General features: G+C 17.1%; 7 protein-coding genes across 7 annotated transcripts, besides 38 other annotated features; 5 read left to right on the forward strand and 2 right to left on the reverse strand. All coding sequences in view use genetic code 6, as the record gives it.

The window, feature by feature from the left end:
• Positions 1 to 249: 249 nt before the first annotated feature.
• On the reverse strand, positions 250 to 1,388 carry IMG5_157000 (ribokinase, putative; the record flags this gene model as incomplete). The annotated part of the gene is made up of 2 exons (XM_004030561.1): positions 250 to 506; positions 605 to 1,388. The coding sequence occupies 2 exons, from the start codon at positions 1,386 to 1,388 to the stop codon at positions 454 to 456; spliced, it is 837 nt and encodes a 278-aa protein (XP_004030609.1). The 3' UTR covers positions 250 to 453.
• Positions 530 to 591: a microsatellite.
• A 121-nt stretch (positions 1,389 to 1,509) lies between the features above and the next one.
• Positions 1,510 to 1,558: a microsatellite.
• A 495-nt stretch (positions 1,559 to 2,053) lies between these two features.
• Positions 2,054 to 2,104: a microsatellite.
• Positions 2,105 to 3,617: 1,513 nt separating this feature from the next.
• Positions 3,618 to 3,721: a microsatellite.
• A 404-nt stretch (positions 3,722 to 4,125) lies between these two features.
• Positions 4,126 to 4,162: a microsatellite.
• A 1,363-nt stretch (positions 4,163 to 5,525) lies between these two features.
• Positions 5,526 to 5,648: a microsatellite.
• Positions 5,649 to 5,717: 69 nt separating this feature from the next.
• Positions 5,718 to 5,758: a microsatellite.
• Positions 5,759 to 5,790: 32 nt separating this feature from the next.
• Positions 5,791 to 5,837: a microsatellite.
• Positions 5,838 to 6,097: 260 nt separating this feature from the next.
• Positions 6,098 to 6,140: a microsatellite.
• An 18-nt stretch (positions 6,141 to 6,158) lies between these two features.
• Positions 6,159 to 6,209: a microsatellite.
• Positions 6,159 to 6,210: a microsatellite.
• Positions 6,188 to 6,233: a microsatellite.
• Positions 6,234 to 6,532: 299 nt separating this feature from the next.
• On the forward strand, positions 6,533 to 8,320 carry IMG5_157010 (hypothetical protein; the record flags this gene model as incomplete). The annotated part of the gene is made up of 7 exons (XM_004030562.1): positions 6,533 to 6,544; positions 6,591 to 6,889; positions 6,980 to 7,632; positions 7,678 to 7,823; positions 7,917 to 8,100; positions 8,165 to 8,210; positions 8,302 to 8,320. 7 exons carry the CDS (start codon positions 6,533 to 6,535, stop codon positions 8,318 to 8,320), a joined length of 1,359 nt encoding a protein of 452 aa, XP_004030610.1.
• Positions 6,894 to 6,970: a microsatellite.
• Positions 7,815 to 7,891: a microsatellite.
• Positions 7,826 to 7,898: a microsatellite.
• Positions 8,321 to 9,050: 730 nt separating the features above from the next.
• Positions 9,051 to 9,085: a microsatellite.
• Positions 9,076 to 9,121: a microsatellite.
• Positions 9,076 to 9,128: a microsatellite.
• Positions 9,091 to 9,129: a microsatellite.
• Positions 9,091 to 9,141: a microsatellite.
• A 207-nt stretch (positions 9,142 to 9,348) lies between these two features.
• Positions 9,349 to 9,445: a microsatellite.
• Positions 9,446 to 9,868: 423 nt separating this feature from the next.
• Positions 9,869 to 9,940: a microsatellite.
• Positions 9,941 to 11,102: 1,162 nt separating this feature from the next.
• IMG5_157020 (hypothetical protein) lies at positions 11,103 to 11,576 on the forward strand (the record flags this gene model as incomplete). Its single annotated transcript, XM_004030563.1, has 2 exons — positions 11,103 to 11,450; positions 11,538 to 11,576. The coding sequence occupies 2 exons, from the start codon at positions 11,103 to 11,105 to the stop codon at positions 11,574 to 11,576; spliced, it is 387 nt and encodes a 128-aa protein (XP_004030611.1).
• A 239-nt stretch (positions 11,577 to 11,815) lies between these two features.
• Positions 11,816 to 11,841: a microsatellite.
• A 284-nt stretch (positions 11,842 to 12,125) lies between these two features.
• Positions 12,126 to 12,190: a microsatellite.
• A 601-nt stretch (positions 12,191 to 12,791) lies between these two features.
• Positions 12,792 to 12,843: a microsatellite.
• Positions 12,844 to 12,889: 46 nt separating this feature from the next.
• Positions 12,890 to 12,932: a microsatellite.
• Position 12,933: 1 nt separating this feature from the next.
• IMG5_157030 (hypothetical protein) lies at positions 12,934 to 13,236 on the forward strand (the record flags this gene model as incomplete). Its single annotated transcript, XM_004030564.1, has 1 exon — positions 12,934 to 13,236. One exon carries the CDS (start codon positions 12,934 to 12,936, stop codon positions 13,207 to 13,209), a length of 276 nt encoding a protein of 91 aa, XP_004030612.1. The 3' UTR covers positions 13,210 to 13,236.
• Positions 13,237 to 13,362: 126 nt separating this feature from the next.
• Positions 13,363 to 13,396: a microsatellite.
• A 50-nt stretch (positions 13,397 to 13,446) lies between these two features.
• IMG5_157040 (hypothetical protein) lies at positions 13,447 to 14,818 on the reverse strand (the record flags this gene model as incomplete). Its single annotated transcript, XM_004030565.1, has 6 exons — positions 13,447 to 13,797; positions 13,859 to 14,048; positions 14,106 to 14,303; positions 14,343 to 14,460; positions 14,549 to 14,618; positions 14,738 to 14,818. 6 exons carry the CDS (start codon positions 14,816 to 14,818, stop codon positions 13,660 to 13,662), a joined length of 795 nt encoding a protein of 264 aa, XP_004030613.1. The 3' UTR covers positions 13,447 to 13,659.
• An 18-nt stretch (positions 14,819 to 14,836) lies between these two features.
• Positions 14,837 to 14,881: a microsatellite.
• Positions 14,840 to 14,883: a microsatellite.
• Positions 14,884 to 15,051: 168 nt separating this feature from the next.
• Positions 15,052 to 15,106: a microsatellite.
• Positions 15,089 to 15,130: a microsatellite.
• A 276-nt stretch (positions 15,131 to 15,406) lies between these two features.
• On the forward strand, positions 15,407 to 16,157 carry IMG5_157050 (kinesin motor domain protein; the record flags this gene model as incomplete). The annotated part of the gene is made up of 3 exons (XM_004030566.1): positions 15,407 to 15,533; positions 15,597 to 15,778; positions 16,101 to 16,157. The coding sequence occupies 3 exons, from the start codon at positions 15,407 to 15,409 to the stop codon at positions 16,155 to 16,157; spliced, it is 366 nt and encodes a 121-aa protein (XP_004030614.1).
• Positions 16,158 to 16,362: 205 nt separating this feature from the next.
• On the forward strand, positions 16,363 to 17,386 carry IMG5_157060 (kinesin motor domain protein; the record flags this gene model as incomplete). Its single annotated transcript, XM_004030567.1, has 4 exons — positions 16,363 to 16,400; positions 16,522 to 16,710; positions 16,761 to 16,949; positions 17,058 to 17,386. Coding segments are annotated over 4 exons (745 nt in total), but the record flags the coding sequence as incomplete, so codon positions are not given.
• Positions 16,959 to 17,053: a microsatellite.
• A 449-nt stretch (positions 17,387 to 17,835) lies between the features above and the next one.
• Positions 17,836 to 17,887: a microsatellite.
• A 1,306-nt stretch (positions 17,888 to 19,193) lies between these two features.
• Positions 19,194 to 19,263: a microsatellite.
• Positions 19,202 to 19,292: a microsatellite.
• Positions 19,206 to 19,267: a microsatellite.
• Positions 19,235 to 19,267: a microsatellite.
• Positions 19,253 to 19,292: a microsatellite.
• Positions 19,293 to 19,390: the final 98 nt, after the last annotated feature.

Below are 19,390 nucleotides of genomic sequence, written 5' to 3' on the forward strand. Positions count from 1 at the left end.
TTATTAAAAATTTTACAGACACTATTTTTATTAATTTTCTTTTTAAAAATTAATTTATTCTTATCTTTTTTTGATTTATTTTTTTAAATTAATTAAAAATGTAATTAAAAGGATTTATCTTTAAATAATATATATTTAATAACTATATTTTAATGAATTCTCTATATATCTATAATTAAGAGTTACATAAAATCTATTTATAATATATATCACATTAAATTTTTAAAATAATATAGAATTCATATAAAAATTTACAAAGAAACATAATTCTTTATTATATATGTTTTTTTCATTATTTAAACTTATTATATAATTCTTCCACTTATTCACTTTTTGGCATCGAAGGCATTGCCCCGTATTACGTAATACATAAAAATGCAGCCGTATTTGCATAAAGAAGGCATTATTTAAACACTTACTAATCAATTAATTTTTATTTTTAACTATAATCTATCATATTATACACAAAAAGACTGCTGTAAAGCAATCTCCTGCACCTACAGTATCTAATAAATAAAATAATAAATAAATATATATATATATATAAATATATATATATATATATATATATATATATATATATATATATATTAAATATTATTGCCTTTAATAGTATATTTATCGAGTATTTTTTTATCTAATTAAGTAATAGAAGGAACTTCTATTTAAATATTTTCTGAAATAACCTCACTTCCATCACTTCCTTTTTTCAAAACAACTACTAAGTCTTTATATTTTCTAATAATTTACTCCCTAATTTCCTATGTAGAAATTTCTTTTTTTTCCCAACCCAAAATGCTTTACAATTCAGTCGAATTTGGGGAAATAAAATCTAAATTTTTCATTAAATTTTCAGGTATTTTCTCATCAGTCCCCCCGCAATCTAGCATGACTATCTTTTAGTATTTTTTCGCAAATTGAGCTGCCAAAGTGCTTATTTTTAAAGGAATTTCTTTCTAAAGAAGCAAAAATCTACTCTAAAGAATTGCCTTTTAGTATTCTAAAGGTAAAGAGTCTTCGCTTTCATAAAATGTATTGGCACCTCCTACTATTATAATACTATTTTCACCCTTTTCAGTCAATGTAATTATAGCTTAACCTGTTTAAACGCCTTCTAATAATCTAATATTTCCTGTTTCAACCATATTTCCTTGCATTTCATGTACTAAGTTTTATCCATAGACATCTTTTCCGAATTAACCTGCAAATATTGTCGATGAACCCAATTTAGAAGCCGCTACAGCTTGATTGGCACCTTTTCCTCCGTTTTTTATGTATGATTTTTTAGCAGGCATTGTCTCTCCTTCTACAGGAAAACGAGGAACAATTAAGAAAAGGTCAAAACTACCTGAACAAATAACACATATAGAATATTTATTGATCTCCATAATATTTTTTTTAATATTATATATCTTAATATAATTATTAATTAAATAAAGTTTAAGTAAAAATAAAAAGAAAAAAAAAAAAATCGAATATAATATTTTTATATTAATAAAATATAAAACAATATATAATATATATATATATATATATATATATATATATTTTTATATATGTTTATCATGATTATTAGATCTTAATTATATATATAATCTTTTTATTTTTATGTTAATCAAGGTTTACTTGATATTTTTTTATTGAAAAAAATAATAAATAAAAGCGTTAAAATCCATAAATGATATATAATTTGAGAAATCTTCTAAAATTTTAGTATTTTGGTATTTTTTCAAATATTTTAATATAATTAAAAAAAATTAACTAAACATTGCTGTAAGAAAAGCTACAAAAAACGTATTTTTTATTAAAAAAAATTATATATTTAGTTTCTAATTTTACCCAAAAATTATATAATATAAGTTGAATAGAAGAATTATTTATTTATATATTAATCGATTGAAATTAGTGAAATTCGCAAAATTTAATAAATTATTTACATATTCCATATTATTTATAAAATAAAAAATAAATTAATATATATTTATATTTTTCTTTTATTAATAATTAATTTTAAAAATATTAATTTATTATTATATATTTAATATGAATTATCTATAAATATATTAATAAATAAATATATAAATATATAAATATATATATATATTTGTATTAATATATATATTATTTTTTTATACAATGTTAATTTAAATTAATTTATAAAAATGATATTAACTAATTCATTTTTTTAAAAAAAACAAACCAATAATTTAATATATCAATTCTTCATGAAATATTTCTATCTATTTTATTTTTTAAAAAAACAAGATTTCTAATGTTATTATTTTCATTAAAAAAAATTATTACGTTTTTTAATAAAAGTTATATAATTTAAGTTTTTTTTATGACTTTAAATAATTAAATATATAAATTATAATAGTTAATCTTTACAAAATTATAATGTACATCTACTAGTAATTATATTACCTCGAACATTTATTATTATATAAATACAAATAATTTTTTATAAATTTTTTTCATTTATAAAATTAATAAAAGTATTTTTACTTTATATAAAATATGATATTTCTTATTTTTAAATTAAAATAAATATAATCTATAAAACAAACAAAAAAACTAAATAAAAATAATATTTTGTAATCATAATAAAATATCATTTATCAATATTAGAATTAATTTTTTTTTTTAATATAAAATTAATTCTTCATATAAAAAATAACCTATCAAAATATTTGTAATAATATGTCTTAGGATTAAAATAAAGAAATAACAATTTTTAAAATATTGAGAAATTATTTTATCATATAAAATATAGAATAGTGTTTCAATATTTAGATATTATTTTTGTGAAATAATAAAATATTTTAAAATAAAAAGAAAATAAAAATTAATAATAACTTTAATTTAAATATATAATTTAGATTAAAAAAATAAATATAAAAATGTAAAAAACCTTATCAAAATTAGAAGAAAAAATCCTTTTATTCAAACAGAAAATATGATAAATAAATCGAATTTTATACCAAAATATAGCAGAAAAATTATTGATTTCTAAAAATCATGAATTTACAGCGACTAAAAACATATAAAAGGTGCTTACTTTTTATGGTAATATTGTGAATATATAGTATTAGAATTCGGTTAATTTAAATTAATGAGGATATGATAATATGCTGGAAAAAGCCAGGTTTTCAAATAGATGTTTTATTAAGCTTTTATAAATTTAGAAAGCTTAAATAATTCAAGTTTATTAAATTAACTAATATTTAATAGATTATAAAAAAATCTTTAAAATTTGTTCAGTAATAAAAACGAAGTTTTTAGTTACTAAAGTTCTTTTATTATTGTTAAATAAATTTATAAATAAGTAATTAAATATTTAATTTTTTTTAAGTATTTCCCTTTAAGAAATAATTATTAAGTTCTGTTAAAAAATTGGTTATGAAAATTAAGCATTGATCTTTTACTTTTAAAAAAAATATAAAAAAAATTTATAAAATTTTTGATGGCTTAAATGTTCGAATAATTATTAAAGTACTTATTCTTTATTTAGGATTCGCTTTGGTGACTATTATTTTTTTGATTTTCATTTATTCAATGAATAAATATAAAAAATTATTAATGATCAAATCTCAAAGAAGTTAAAAAAAAAAATTATTAAGAATATTTTATTTTAATAATTAAAAGAATATTTAATTGAATAACTAGAAGAATATTTAATTAAATAATTAGAAGAATATTTAATTGATTAATTAAAACAATAGTAACATTATGCCTAAAAATTTTTACTTAATTATATTTTTATTTAATAAATAAATTTAAATAATATTTATATAATATGTGTATAATTTTTGTTTATAGTTAAAACTTTAATATCTTATTATTTTATATTAAAGCTATTTTTAATCTTTATTCATATTATAAAAATCTAAAACTTTAAAAATTTAAAGATATTATAAAAATAAAAATAAAAAATAAAAAATTAAATCTAAAAAAAAAATTGTAATAAAATATATATTTTTAATTAAAGAATAGAAAAATGGATCTTATTAATACAGGTGTATTATTATTTTAATATTACCATAAAATGTACTTAGAGCCATTAGACGAACTAGTACTTCCAATAGACAATAAATTCTAACAATTAATTGATAGTCTTGAAATAGTAAAAAATAAAATATAAAAAAAATAAAAAAAAAAAAATTAGTTAAGTCTTGATCAATTAAAATTTCTTTTTAGTTTAATTATTGGAATGCCCCTTGGTTGGATTTTATACTTTATAAGAAATCCCATAATCCGTCACATCTATTCGACTATAACAGGTATTTTGTTAGCCTTTTTCGTATACAAAAGTGCTATATTATCAGTTATAATATACACCATATCATGCTATATCTTGTGTTCATTCTTAGGAAAATCAAGTGGAAGAATAGTATTCATATACAGCATGATATATTTATCAATACATCACCTGTACAGATAAATCGTAGAACCAGGTAAATGGAAAATGGAGATAACATCCTCCCTTATGATGTTATTTTGCAAATGTACATCAATAGCATTTTGTTATTCGGACGGGTTTTAGATAAAAGAAAATAAATTAGAAATGCTATCAAAAGATTAACAATAAAAAGCTTTATAAAAATTACCGAATTTCTTTTCTTTTTTCTCTTTCGTGAATTTTTTAGGATCTACTATATCTGGTCCAGTATTCGATTACTTTGATTTTGATAATTTTATAAATTTAAAAGGTAATTTTTCCAATATACCGCTCCCTATAGTAAATTCTCTACAAAACTTTTTAATTTCGCTTTTTTATTGCATTATTGCGGCGATTATTTTGCCTTATTTTGATCCCTTTTTTTTATCTTCTGATGAATTCGGGCATCTTCCTTTTATTTAAAAGCTTTTAGTTTTAAATATTACAATAATCCTTATAAGAATAAGATACTATGGAGGCTGGCTTTTAATCTAGGCCGCATGTGCGTCTACAGGAATTACCTGGAATTAAAAAACTGGAAAATTCGATTATATAGTAACAGTGTATGAAAGTCATGAATTTACACACGAAATAAGAGTTAGAGTCGAAAAATGGAATCACACAGTTTAAATTTGGCTCAAAAGATATATATATAACAGAATATATTTAGAAGAAGAATATAAAAAAAGCAAAGCTAAAGCACAATATGCATAAAATGTCACATTTTTTATAAGTGCTTTATGGCATGGTTTCTACCCAGGATATTTTATGTCATTTTTATAATGGTCTATTCTTATTTCTGTCTGTAAATTCGCGTTTAAGGCTTCTTGTAATAAGTAAAACTTATTTAAAAAGTTAGAAAAACTTGGATTTGTGTATGTTTTGGTTAGGTGGATGATTGTTAATTTTACTTTTAATACTTTTGCAGTTGGATTTGTGGTTTTAAGTGCGGATAATACACTTAGGTTTACGAAAAATATTGGCTGGGTATTCTAAGTTGGATGCGGATTAGCTTATTTATTCTTTATAATTACTGGATTTGGGTAAAAGGAATAAAAATAAAAAGAAGATGTTAAGTAAAAAGAAGAAATTATAAAAAAAGAAGATTGAAATATTTTTTAATTATTAAATTTATGTTTTTATTTTAAAAATTATAAAAAAAGAAGATTGAAATATTTTTTATTTATTAGATTTATGTTTTTATTTTAAATAAATTTGTTTTTTAGATTAAAATATTTTTTAAAAATAGTAAATTTTTAATCTTAAATATAATAAAATTTATATATAAATATATATATTTATATATATATATATATATATTATTTTAAAATAAATATATTTTTTTATAAATGTTAATAAATTTATAGTAAAAATTAATACATTTATTTTAAAAATTAATGATTTACTTAGATTTTAATTTGTTTAATTAATCGGTTTCTAATATATAAATTTTAAAATAAACATGATATAATATTTATTTGTTTTTAATAATACACATAATATTTTAATATTATTTATATAAAAATAAAATATCTTCATTTTATTAAAATAGTAAATTTATAATTTTTACAATATTACGTTCTTTATAGATAACAAGTATTATTAAGCATAATTAATATTTCATTTTATATATAAAAAAAAAAAAATAAGAACAATTAGAAATAAATATAGGAATTATATATAATATAATAATTAAATATAAAGATTTATTTTAAAAATATTAAATAAATAATAGTATTTATTGTAAATAAAATATATTTATTTAAAAAAAAGAAAATTATATTATATAATAAAATTATTATAAATCTAAATAAAAAAATAAATGAGTAGAAATAACTCTGGTAACCTTTATAAGAACACGAAAAAAATGTTCTTTCAAAAACACATTTAAGAGAAATACTAAAAGATAACGAAAGAAACAAGGTAAAAAAAAGACATAAAAATAAATAAATTAAAAATAATAAAAAACAGTAATTAGTTTTTGAACATAATAATATTGTCTTAGATTTAACTCATGAGAAAAATAGACACAAAAGTATTGATTTATTTGAAGAATTAGCCTAAAAAGCTGGTTTATATGAAAGTATTAACCAAATGTTTACAGGAGTAAAATTAAAATATATAAAAAAATAAACAATCTAAAAAATAAAAGGAAAAAATAAACACTACAGAAAAAAGATCAGTTCTACACACAGCCTTAAGAGCCTAAAAAGACCAAAATATTATAGTTGAAGGTAAAAATATAGTATAAGAAGTGCATTAAGTCCTCGAAAACATTGAAAAATTCGTCTCAAAACTAAGATCTGGAGAATTAAAAGGATTAAGAGGAAAAAATATAAAAAATATAGTAGTAATAGGAATAGGTGGATCTTATTTATCAATTGAATACGTATATTAAGCATTAAGAACAAACCCTGAATCATAAAAAAAATCATAAGGAAGAAAACTTATGTAAATATATATAAATATATATATATATATATATATATATATATAATTTATATATATATATCTTTATATTTATATATTATAATTAAAAAGATTTCTTGCAAATGTAGATCCTATCGATTTTGCGAGAGCTATTGAAGACATAAATTCTGAAGAAACAATGTTTGTTATAAACTCAAAAACATTTACCACTGCAGAAACAATGTTAAATGCTAGAACATGTAGAAATTGGTTAGTTGAAGAGCATAAGAAACTTGGAGAAATTTTAGATTCAGAAGACTAAATAAAAAATTTAGTTAATCATCACATGTGTGCTGCTTCTACGAACATTACTGACACATCCAAATTCGGAATTTCTGCAGAAAAAGTTTTCGGCTTTTGGGATTGGGTAGGAGGTAGATATTCAGTCTGGAGTGCAATCGGAATGTTGCCTTTATCATTTGTTTTTGGTTATGATTACATGGTATAATTTTTAGAAGGAGCTCATGACATTGATAATAATTTTATTAATAATAAATAAGTAAGAAAAAATTTACCCTTATTACTAGGTTTAGTAGGATTTTATAATACTGCGATCAAAAATTATAATTCAAGAGCTATTTTACCTTATTGCTAGGCTTTGTGTAAATTTGTACCTCATGTATAATAATTAGATATGGAATCTAATGGAAAAAGAGTTAATTTAAAAGGAGAAACCTTAGATTATTAAACTACAGTTGTTAATTTTGGAGAACCAGGAACTAATGGTATTCTAAATATAATTTTTATTTTTATATTAAATATAATAATAGGATAACATAGTTTTTATTAATTACTACATCAAGGAAGAGAAATTCCTTGCGAATTCATTGGATACGCTAAATCTTAATATCCCATTATGTTAAATTCAGAAATAGTAAGTAATCACGAAGAATTAATGAGCAATTTCTTTTCTTAAGTAATATATTATTTTATTAAATATACATATATATTTTTTTAAATAAAAATATTATTTTTTAAATAAAAATATATAAACAAATATATTCAATAGCCTGATGCACTAGCTTATGGAAAAACAATTGAAGAATTAAAAAATGAAAAAGTCCCTGAAGAACTTCTTGGACATAAATTCTTCCCAGGAGACAGACCATCTTTATCATTTTTATTTACAGAATTAAATCCTTATACTTGTGGTTAATTATTGGCTTTATACGAGCACAGAACAGCAGTTGAAGGTAAAAATATTTTTATATTATATAAAAAATAAATTAATAAAGGATATTTATGGGATATTAATAGCTTTGATTAATGGGGAGTTGAATTAGGAAAAGTTCTTGCAAAACAAGTAAGAACATTATTTTAGAATAACTAAGGAAAAAAGATGCCGATTTTACAGGAACAAACTTTAATTCTGCAACATAACATTTACTAAAAAGATTTATATAATAAAGATGAATTAAAAAATAATAAATATATTTTAATAATTATTTATTTATTATTATATTAATTTTTTTTTTTTTTCAATTTTCAATTTTCAATTCCAAATTCTGCTTCAGTACCTACAATATTAAGACAAACTTAAAAAAATAATTTATCTTCGGATATTTATTCCTTATATGCGATTTGTTTGAGTTTTTAAAACTTTTCGTTATATTCAGTATCTGTTACAAATTTTTTAGCAATTTTATTAATTTTCATATTTTTTTTCTTGCTTTTTTGTAATTTTTATTATTATTAGTTATTAATATCTTATAGAATTAAATTTTATTGCTTTAAACTACTATTTTCACTCTCTTCATTTTCTTAAAATAAATTTTTATTGTTTCCAATCTGAAAAATTTATTATTTTTTTGTTTCACTTTCTGTTCTTAATGTATTTTCCTATAAAATTTATTCAGAAATATTAGCGTTTTCTTTATTTGAATTATTTTATTCACTTTCTTGATTTTTATATTAATTCAAAGAAATTTTATTTTTAATATTTTCTTCATTTTTTTAGTTTACTATAATATCTTAACGGCATATTTATTTTTAAAATTTTTTTTTTATTGCAATTGTACTTTCATTTTGAATATGAATAATATATATTAATCCTATTCCTATAGAACCTATAATTAAAAAAGGGATATTTCTATATATTGAAAATTTGTTAGGAAAAAATTAGAAAACGTTTTAAATTATTGTCATATGATATAAATATATATATATAAATATTTATATTTATATTATTTTTATATTTATTTTTAATTTTTATTTTTTATTTTAATTATTAATTTCAAATTTATTTAATTTTAACTATTTTTTTTTGAAATTTCTTAAATTAAGCCTACTTAAAATTATGAATTTCTATTTTTTTTTTTGTTAATTTTTATTTATAATTGATAAATAATTTAATTATTTAAAGTCTATTTATTAAAAAAATAGAAAGTTATAAATTAATTATTAAAAATATTATATTTGAACAAAATATTATAGACAGTTAATTATTATTGATTTAAAATTATTTGTCTTTTTTTATATATTAATTTAAATTATTATTATTTTTACTTTTATATAATTAATATTATTTTGTTTTTTTATTAAAAATAAATAAAATGAATAAAAAGCCTAACCAAATTTTATTTAATAAATTCAATTTTAGTAAAAATGCAAGCAATCAAATTAATATAGAAAATAATAAAATCAATTAAAACATTCGTACATTAAACCAAGAAGCATTTAAAAAGGAATAAAACACAGATAAATAAAAAAATCTTTATTAAAATTTTCAAGAAAATTTTTAAAATTTCGATCAAGAATTCATTTAAGATGATTAATGTAATCTTAATTTTAAATATTGCTGAGTATTAATTATTTATTTTTAGTATTCAACTAAATCCCGGTATTAAGAGAACTTATTTTATTATCAGAATCAAATTAAGACGGTTTTATTAATCTTAAAGATTTTTGTAACCTTCTTTTAAAATTTTAAATTAATGTGAATAAGGTATTTATATTTAATAAATATATATATATATATATATATATATATATATATATATATATATATATATATATATATATATATATATATATTTAATTTTCAAATTTTTTAAATATAAAATTTATTAATAAAAATAAATTAAAGGAAGATGCTTAAAAAATATTCAATAAAATATGTGGTAGATAACTATAAAATAACTGCACATACGAATGTATTTACTATATACATATATATATATATATAGATAATAATTATTTCTATTTTAAAAATAAACAGAATTCATTCTTTTTTTCAGTAAAGATTTGAAAGAAATAAATCTTTCAGAAATTTCTGTACCTGAGTTTATTCTAAGGCTACGTAAAAAATTATTAATTATATAAAATAAAATAAAAATAAAGTTCTTTAAATATATAGAATAGTTGGATAAGATAAAATAGAAATAGAACTAAATGATGTTATAAATTATACAAAATAACACAAAATATTAGATATAGATTTAGTAAAAATAACAATAAAGAATAAAAACACAATATATATAAAAAAAAAGATGTAATTATTAGAAATGTTTTAATTTTGTACAGACGTATATTCCGGAACCTTAAAAAAGAAGCAAAATATATTAAGTTTTTTTTAAAGTACAGTTCCTTCTTTAATATCTTCTATAAAGGAAAATTTTATATTAGAACTTTAAGATTTGATATCAAATTTAAAGACAAGTGAATGCTCAAATTAAGACATGAAATTAAAAATATACGATTATAAACGAGAAATATAATAAATTCATAAAAAAGTTATAAGCTAAGTTGAAATGAATTTTAGAAAATAAAACTTATAAACACTTCAGGATAAAAAAAACTTTAATTTAAATTTTGAAATATAAATAGTAGATGATATAAATAACCCAAATAATTATATAGAAAATGAAATCGAAGATTATTTTTTAGAAAATAAACCAAAATATAAAGGTTGGTTATTAAGAAAAAGTAAAAAATACGAAAAAAAATGGTCAAATTTATTCATATATATAAATAATGAAAATTCAGTATTAATTTCTTTGAAACCCACAATATTAAAGGTAAATATTATTTATTTATATTAATAAAAATATTAATTTAAAAAAAAAATATTTTTAGAAAGAAATAGAATGTGAAAATATGGAACTTTATTAGTGCATATTTTTAGAGGTTTTAGATAATTTTGAATATAAGTAAATAAAAAGTGATAGAAAAAATAACAAACTATTATAATCAATAAATGGAAACGATAAATATTTAAACACTTTTTCAAATGATTATAATAAAACATCTTTTTTTGGATAAAAAGGCGGGTTATAAAATGAAAATAAGCTATTCTTTATTTACGATAAGAAAAATAATAAAACATATTTAATTCGTTCTTAAGAAAGTTTAGTTATTTTAAGCATTATATAGTTTTATAATAATAACCAGGAAAAAAATAATATAAGTAATTAATAAGAAGTATTATTATCAGAGTATACAGGAGCTATAGAAATAGCAGTATGTAAAAAAGACTAAATAAACTAGATTTATACGAATTTTAAAAAGTTTACTTTTAGATAATATTTTATAATTATAAAATAAGGTAAAATTTTTATTTTAAATAATATAGAAAGTATATATAATTTTTTTTTATTAAAAAAATATTTATAATTATATATATATAAAAAAGGAAAATTTATCATATATAATGCAAAAATAAAAGACATGATTAATTTAATAGAATATGATTTAAAAATAGACTAAAAAATTTAATTTTTACCTTCAAATCCATTTACATTTATATTCGAAAAAAAGAAAATAGAAAATGAAATTATTTTAGAATAAAAATAATAAGAAAACAATTCTTAATAATCTTCAGTTGTAATATTTAATACTTGTTAAGAAAAAAAGGAAAAAAATAATGATTAAAATTATAAAAATAATGAATATTTTATGAATGAAGAACTTAAAATATAAAAAAAAAATATAAAAAATGAAAAAAGTGAAAGCTTTTTACAAAAAATAAAAAAATAAATTCAAAAAGTTAAAATTGATAAATTAATTCTTGCAGCAGATTCTGAATATAAAAGAAAATAATGGATTTTCACTTTTAACTTTCATAAAACAATGCAATTGAATATAAGGAAAAAAGAAAAATTTAGTTTCAATTTAAATTATAAAAACAGTTTTTAAATTAATTATCCGAACTTTTTAACATAATAAAGTGATTAATAAATAGGAAAACAAAAACTTAATTTCACATAGAAAGAAAAATAGGATAATAATAATAATAATAATAATAATAATAATAATAATAATAATAATAATAATAATAATATTAATTCTGATTATTATAATATTTTTGCTTACAAAGATAAAAGAAATGAATTTTTAAAAGAAGTAAAAGAAGAAAAATATGAAGAATCTTTTAAAAAAGAAATAAAAGCAAGAAAATTATTAAATTTTACTCCAACTAATGCAAATAATTAACAAATTTAAAATAAATTAATATAAAGAAGTAAAATATAATAATAATAATAAAAAAATTTATAAAAAAAAAATAGACACAGATGATAATTTTTATACAATAAATTTTAATTAAGGTAAAAATAATAACCTATTGAAAAAAATAGAATTAATAAATAATAATTAAATACTTCTTTTAAATACTAAAGAAATTCGTTCATATAGTCCAGAGGAAATCTGGTAAAAATTCTTGAGACATTTTCTTCAAAGTAACCATAATTACGTAGAAATAAGTACGGCTACATTTACTACTAAATCAAGCATTTAAAATAAAAAAAATTTAAATAAAAGTGAAGAATTTATTGATATTTAAGAATATATAGATGAGAAAAAAGACTAAAAAATTAAAAATCGTTTGGTTTTTGTACATAAACAAATATGATTTTCATCATATATATATATATATATGAAATATTTGTATATTAGTATAAATATATAGATTAATATTATATAAATATGTAAATATATATGTTATATATATTTTTATTTTCTTTTATAATTTATAAAATATATTTTTTAAATAAATTAAATATAAATAAATAATTATTAAAAAAATAAAAATGGCTTAAGCAGATAGAAAAGCTGTAATTAAAAACGCAGATATGTCAGAAGAAATGTCTTAAGACGCCATAGATTGCGCAAACCAAGCTTTGGAAAAATTCAATATAGAAAAAGATATTGCCGCCTTTATTAAAAAAGAATTCGATAAGAAATATAATCCAACTTGGCATTGTATTGTAGGTAGAAATTTCGGATCTTATGTAACTCATGAAACGAAGCATTTTATTTACTTTTATATGGGACAAGTAGCTGTATTATTGTTTAAATCTGGTTGAGAATAAAGACATTAAATTTGAAAAATATTTATTTATATATATATACAAAAGTAAAAGAAGGAAAAAAAAAAACATATATATATAAATATAATATATATATAAATAAAAAAATAAGTTATATATTTTATTTTTTTTTAATTAAAAAAAATTTTTTCAAAAAAAATAAAAAAAATCAAAAAAATCAAAATAATATATAAATAAAGATCTACTTTTTTTTTTCAATATTTTAATGGATTTAATGTTTATGAAACTCCATGTCCTATTTTTAATTAAACTAAATTATCTTTTTTGACTTTATAATAGACTTTTTCATATTAATTCTACTTTTTCTCACTTTATATTATAGCACGTCTTTAATTTAATTTCTTTATAAAAGGTTTTTCTAAATTTCCTATTTTTTGAGTTGGTAAAGGATTATCAAATTTTTGATTTTTAATGTTTTCTATCCATTCAATTTTACATTTTCCTCTTCTTTAATCTTATTAAGCTAATTATTTATAAAAATAAAATATATTTTAGTTTTTTTATACATAAAAATCTTATTTCTTTTAATTATTATTTGTCACCAATAATCATTCTTTTAGGTTCCTTTTTTTATTTTTTAAATAATAATTAATCATTTTTTAGATAAACTCTTAAATTTATTTACCCTTAATTAGTTTACATTAGGAACAATAATTTCAAACTAAAAATTATTATCGTATTTTTCTTTATTATTTCCAAAAATATCTAAATTAGATTTAAAATTATTTATTGTATTTACAGATGCTTCAATGCGTTTATTATAATAAAATTTGTTAATATTTTAACACCAATTAGGAGTATCATTAGAAACAACTCTTTATTAATTAAAAAAAATAAAAAAATATAAATATATATAAAAATAAACTAAAAACTTCATATTTCTAATTTTAGGTTAATTTTATAAATCATTATTTATTCCCAAAAGTGGTCTTGTAACATAATTATGATTACTTGCAATGTAAAATAAGTTTTACTTTTAATTTTTAGAATCTAAACTTTTTGTATTATTAAATTAATTTTTATTTATAATTTTTCCTTAGGAAACTGAATTATCTGGTCTTTTTGCTATACTAACATAAAATAAAAATAAAAATATTTTTTTTTTCTACTTTTAAAATAAATATTGTTTTTTTAATCTCCAGTTTGATAAATGTTAGCATTCTAGTTTATTTTACATTCTTGGATCATCGAACCCATTAATGCATTTATTAGTATTTTAATTTTAATCTTATTGCAAAAAATTTTGATAAAATTAACTTTTATATTTAGAATATATAATATTAAAAAATAAATTTTGTAAATCTTGAAATTTTACTTATTTTATCCATAATTACTATTTTATAAATAAAAACTATTTGAATAATGTTTAAGGTCATGTATTTAAGCTGATTATTTAAAATTATGTTAAAATTAATCTAAATAATTTCTCTATTCTATTTTGGATCCATCGCCCTTTTTAATTTAATTGAATTTATCTTAATTAAGAAATAATATATATATATACAGCAGAAGCTTATATTTATTTAAATCTTTAAGATTTTTTATCAGGATAAAATTATTAACCTGTAGCAAAAAAGGCTAACATAAATTTTTATAAAAAATTTATAAAATATCATAAATATAATATAAAAATATATAAATATATATATATTCTTATATATATATATATTTATATTTTTTTATTTTTGTTATTATATTATTTTTATTAATATTTTGCATTTAATTTATTTTGATATAATATTTATTTTTATAAAAAATTAAAAACTACAATTATTAACCAATTATTTAATTTTTTTTTTTTCCAAAATAAAAAAATCATATTTATAATATATTTTTTTATATTATTTTTAATGCATTTTTTTATTTATTTATATTTTTTTTTTTTCAATTATCATTTATTTAAAAAATCCTTTTTTTTATATACTATAAAAATTCTATTATTATTTCACAAAATTATATGTTCATAATAACATTTTTTTTTAATTGAAAAAAGCTTTTAAAAAAATTATTCAAACACCAAATTTAAAGATTTTTAAAAATTAAGTAAATATCTTATGAAAGCCATAACTACTGCTGATAAAACAAAAGGTTTTTTTCTAAAAAAGAATAAATAATAATAAAAGCAAAAAAAATATAAAAAAAAGAACGTCTTAAAATGAACCGAGAAGTAATAATGTCAAAAAAAGAAAATCAAATAAACGCATTAACGGACGAAGATTTAATATATTAATTAAAGTAAAAAGCTCTTCCAGTATTTGGAACACGCTAAGAAAAATTAGACAGATTAAAAAAAGCAAATGGTAAAATTAAACTTAATACTTTTAAACCTAAAAAACAATATATATATATATATATATAAATAGGAATAATATCTTCAATATAAAATAACATACCTGAACTTAAAAAAAAGCCGTCTAAAAATATATCTACAGTTGAAAAAATTTAACAAATGGAAAAACGCCGAGAAGAGCGTCGTTCCAAAATGATAGAAGCAAAACGTGACAAAGAAGAAAAAATGTTAGAAAATTAAATAAGTGGTAGAAACGTAGACATAGATTTTTAATAATTAATTAAAAAGAACATTTTTATATAAAATCCACTCCCACATACTCTTTCATCTAATTTAAAATTATGCGTATGTGTTAGAAAGCGCCCTTTATTTGATTATGAAAATGATGAAATAGATAATATTTCTGTTCAAAATCCTCTAATAAGAGTTTTAGCCCCCAAATATCGAGTAGATGGCGTCACTAAATATATAGAAAATTACGATTTTAATTTTGATAATACTTTCAGCGAAAAGGATGGCACAGAAACCCTTTATAATTATTCTCTTAAACCTTTATTATATCATATTTTAAATTCAGGAACTATTACCTGCTTTGCATATGGATAAACGGGTTCTGGAAAGACTTATACAATGAAAGGAATATAGGAAATGTTTATAAGAGATTTATATTAATAAAATTAAGACGGAAAGAATTTTTTTTTTTTATCATTTTTTGAAATATATGGAGGAAAGATATTTGATTTATTAAACAATAAATAATAATTAGCTATTTGGAGGATAAATAAGGGAAAGTCTAAATTAATGGAATAGTAGAAAATAATGAATAAACTTTTGAAGAAATGCTTAAATTAATTGACTATGCAAATGCAATAAGAACGTAAATTAAATTATTTTGTAAAAAAAAAAATATATGAATAATATTTAATTTTATTTTATGAATAACTTAAGTTTATATATATATATATATATATTTATTTATTTATTAAAAAATAATTAAGAACTCATGCAACTACTTCAAATGATACATCTTCACGATCTCATGCTATATGTAAATTAATCATTAAAAACGAAAAAGGTTAAAAATAAGGCCAATTAATTCTAGTAGATCTCGCAGGTTCTGAAAGAGCGTAGGATTGTTAAAGTAATGATAAAATAAGAAGATTAGAAGGTTCTGAAATAAATAAAAGGTATTTTATTTATATAATTATAATTTTATTTTTAATCTAAAATAAATAAGCTTATTAGCACTTAAAGAATGTATAAGATATATGGAAGCTGGAGCTTCTCATATTCCTTTTAGAGCTTCGAAATTAACAATGGTTTTGAGAGATTCATTTTAATAAAAAAATAATAAATCTAAAATTGTTATGATTGCATGTGTTTGTCCTTGTCATACTTCAGCAGATCATACAGTTAATACATTAAGGTTATATTTTATATATATATATATATATATATATATATATATATATATATATATATATATATATATATATATATATATATATATATATATATATATATATATATTTAGATATGCAGATAGATTAAAAGAAAAATAGTCAACTTAAGATATTCTATTTGATGATGGAAATAATAATTTAAATGACCTTTCTTTAGAATAAGCATAAATATAAAAAAATGATGAGTTTTTTAATTATAATGAAAATGATATTAATAATGATAATTTTATTACAGGTTAATTTAAAAATGAAATTATTGATTATGAAGATGACGAAGTGGAATTAGAAGATGATGATATTAATATAAGACATGAAGATTAAGTTTTGTTTAATAATTTTTAATAAAATGTAAATAATGGAAAAGAAATTATTTAATCAAATGAAATTTATTAATAAAAAAGTATATAATTTTCTGATGATTCTAAATCTAATTTACCTATTAATTAAAATTAATAAATTATTATTAACTCATATTAAGAAAGTTTGGAAGTAAATAAAAGTTTAGATGATTAAGAACAATAAATTTTAGAAATATTAAATGTAAATTGTGTTAATGAGCAAGAAACAAATTCATATATTGAATAATTGGAAAATATAGTTAAATAAAAGTTAAATATATATAGTATTTTGCATTAAAAAATAGAAACTTATAAGTATAAAAAATATATTTATAAATATTAATTTTTTTTTATTTTTTATTTTTTTTAGGAGAATATAAAAATAATAATAAAAATGAATATTTTTATATCTAATTATATATTTTTTTTTTTTTAATTAAAATTAATTTATTTTATTTAAAAAAAAAAAAAAAATATATACATTACATTAAATTGAATTTATTAATATATTTTTATAAAAAATATAAAAAAGAAAAATATTTATTAAAATTAAAAAATAAAAAAATGCGTTAAATTTTATATTATATATGATTAAAAAAAATATTATTTATTATTTTAAATGAAAAGATTTATAAATTTAAAAAAATTGTAAATGTAGTAATTTAAAAATGTAAATATGTGTTTTTAAAGAAATAGTATAAAAATAATTAAATTATAACTGAATATAATAATATTTAAAGGCTATATAATTATATAAAAATAAAATTAAATAAATAATACATATATATAAAACATATATTTATTTTTTAACTATAAATTTAGAATAGTAAGCAAAAATAAATAAAATTAACAAATAACATATTTATTTATATTTTTTATTTTCCAATTAAATAAAATATATTTTCAAACATTTTATTGTTAATTTCTAAATCTTTATACATAAGCCTATATTAATCTAAATAAAGATTCTCTTTAAGATTCATTTGTTTATTTATTTTATTTTTCTTAAAAGAAATATTTATCTATTGATAATAATTATATTTTATCTAGTAATTTATTAAGACTTTAAATTTTTAGCTTTTTAGTTTATCTTCTCATACTAATTAGTAATTTATAGTTAATATCTTTATTTTATTAAACTATATTTTTAACAATTTATATTAAATAGTATTTCTTTATATTTTAAATTCTTAAATTTTTATTTCTTTTTCATATGTTTCTTATATTAGAATTATCTTTTCACTTTCAGATTTTGATTAGGGTTCTTAATACATATTTTTCTATACTATTTATTATTAATCAAATGTATTATTTTATTATTATTATTCTATAATAAGCTATCCCATTTTAATAAAAATAAATAATTTATATATTATAATTTTTTTTAGTATTTTTTATGGTAAAAAAATTTATTTTATAAAAAAAAAAAAAAAATAAAAAAAGAAAATTAATTTTTTAATTTTATTTAAAAAAAATAATTTTTAAGGATTTTATATTTCAATTATATTTTTCAATTTAATCAACTATTTAATTTATTATTTATGCAATTTTTTCATTTGAGTTGTATTTATGTTAAGAAATAAATTTTTCTATTTACTTATTTTATAAATATAAAATTGTTTTATGATCTTTTATTATTAAATAATATATTCCTTCTAAAAAAAACAATAAATAATCGATTTCTATATTTTAATTAAATTATTCTAAATATAAATTTATTACTTCTTCATTTTAAAATATTTAATGTATAATATTTTAATCACATTAAATAAAAATATAAGAAAAAACAATCAAAAGCATTTATTTAATCTGTAAAATTATTAAAAGTAATATAGTATAGATAAAAAAAATAATTAAATTTATATATATAATAAGAAAAATAAAAATAAAAATAAATATTAAAAATTTAAATAAAAAAATATAAAAAAATATAAATAAATATATATATATATATATATATATATATATCTTATATTTACCTGTTCATTTTATATTTAATAATTTTAAATTAAATATTAAAAGTATTAACTTTCAACAAAGTCATCTATAAATAGTCTATTTGACGA

The sequence above is a fragment of the Ichthyophthirius multifiliis genome, assembly GCF_000220395.1.
Source record: "Ichthyophthirius multifiliis unplaced genomic scaffold scaff_1120509251190, whole genome shotgun sequence".
NCBI lineage: Eukaryota > Ciliophora > Oligohymenophorea > Hymenostomatida > Ichthyophthirius > Ichthyophthirius multifiliis.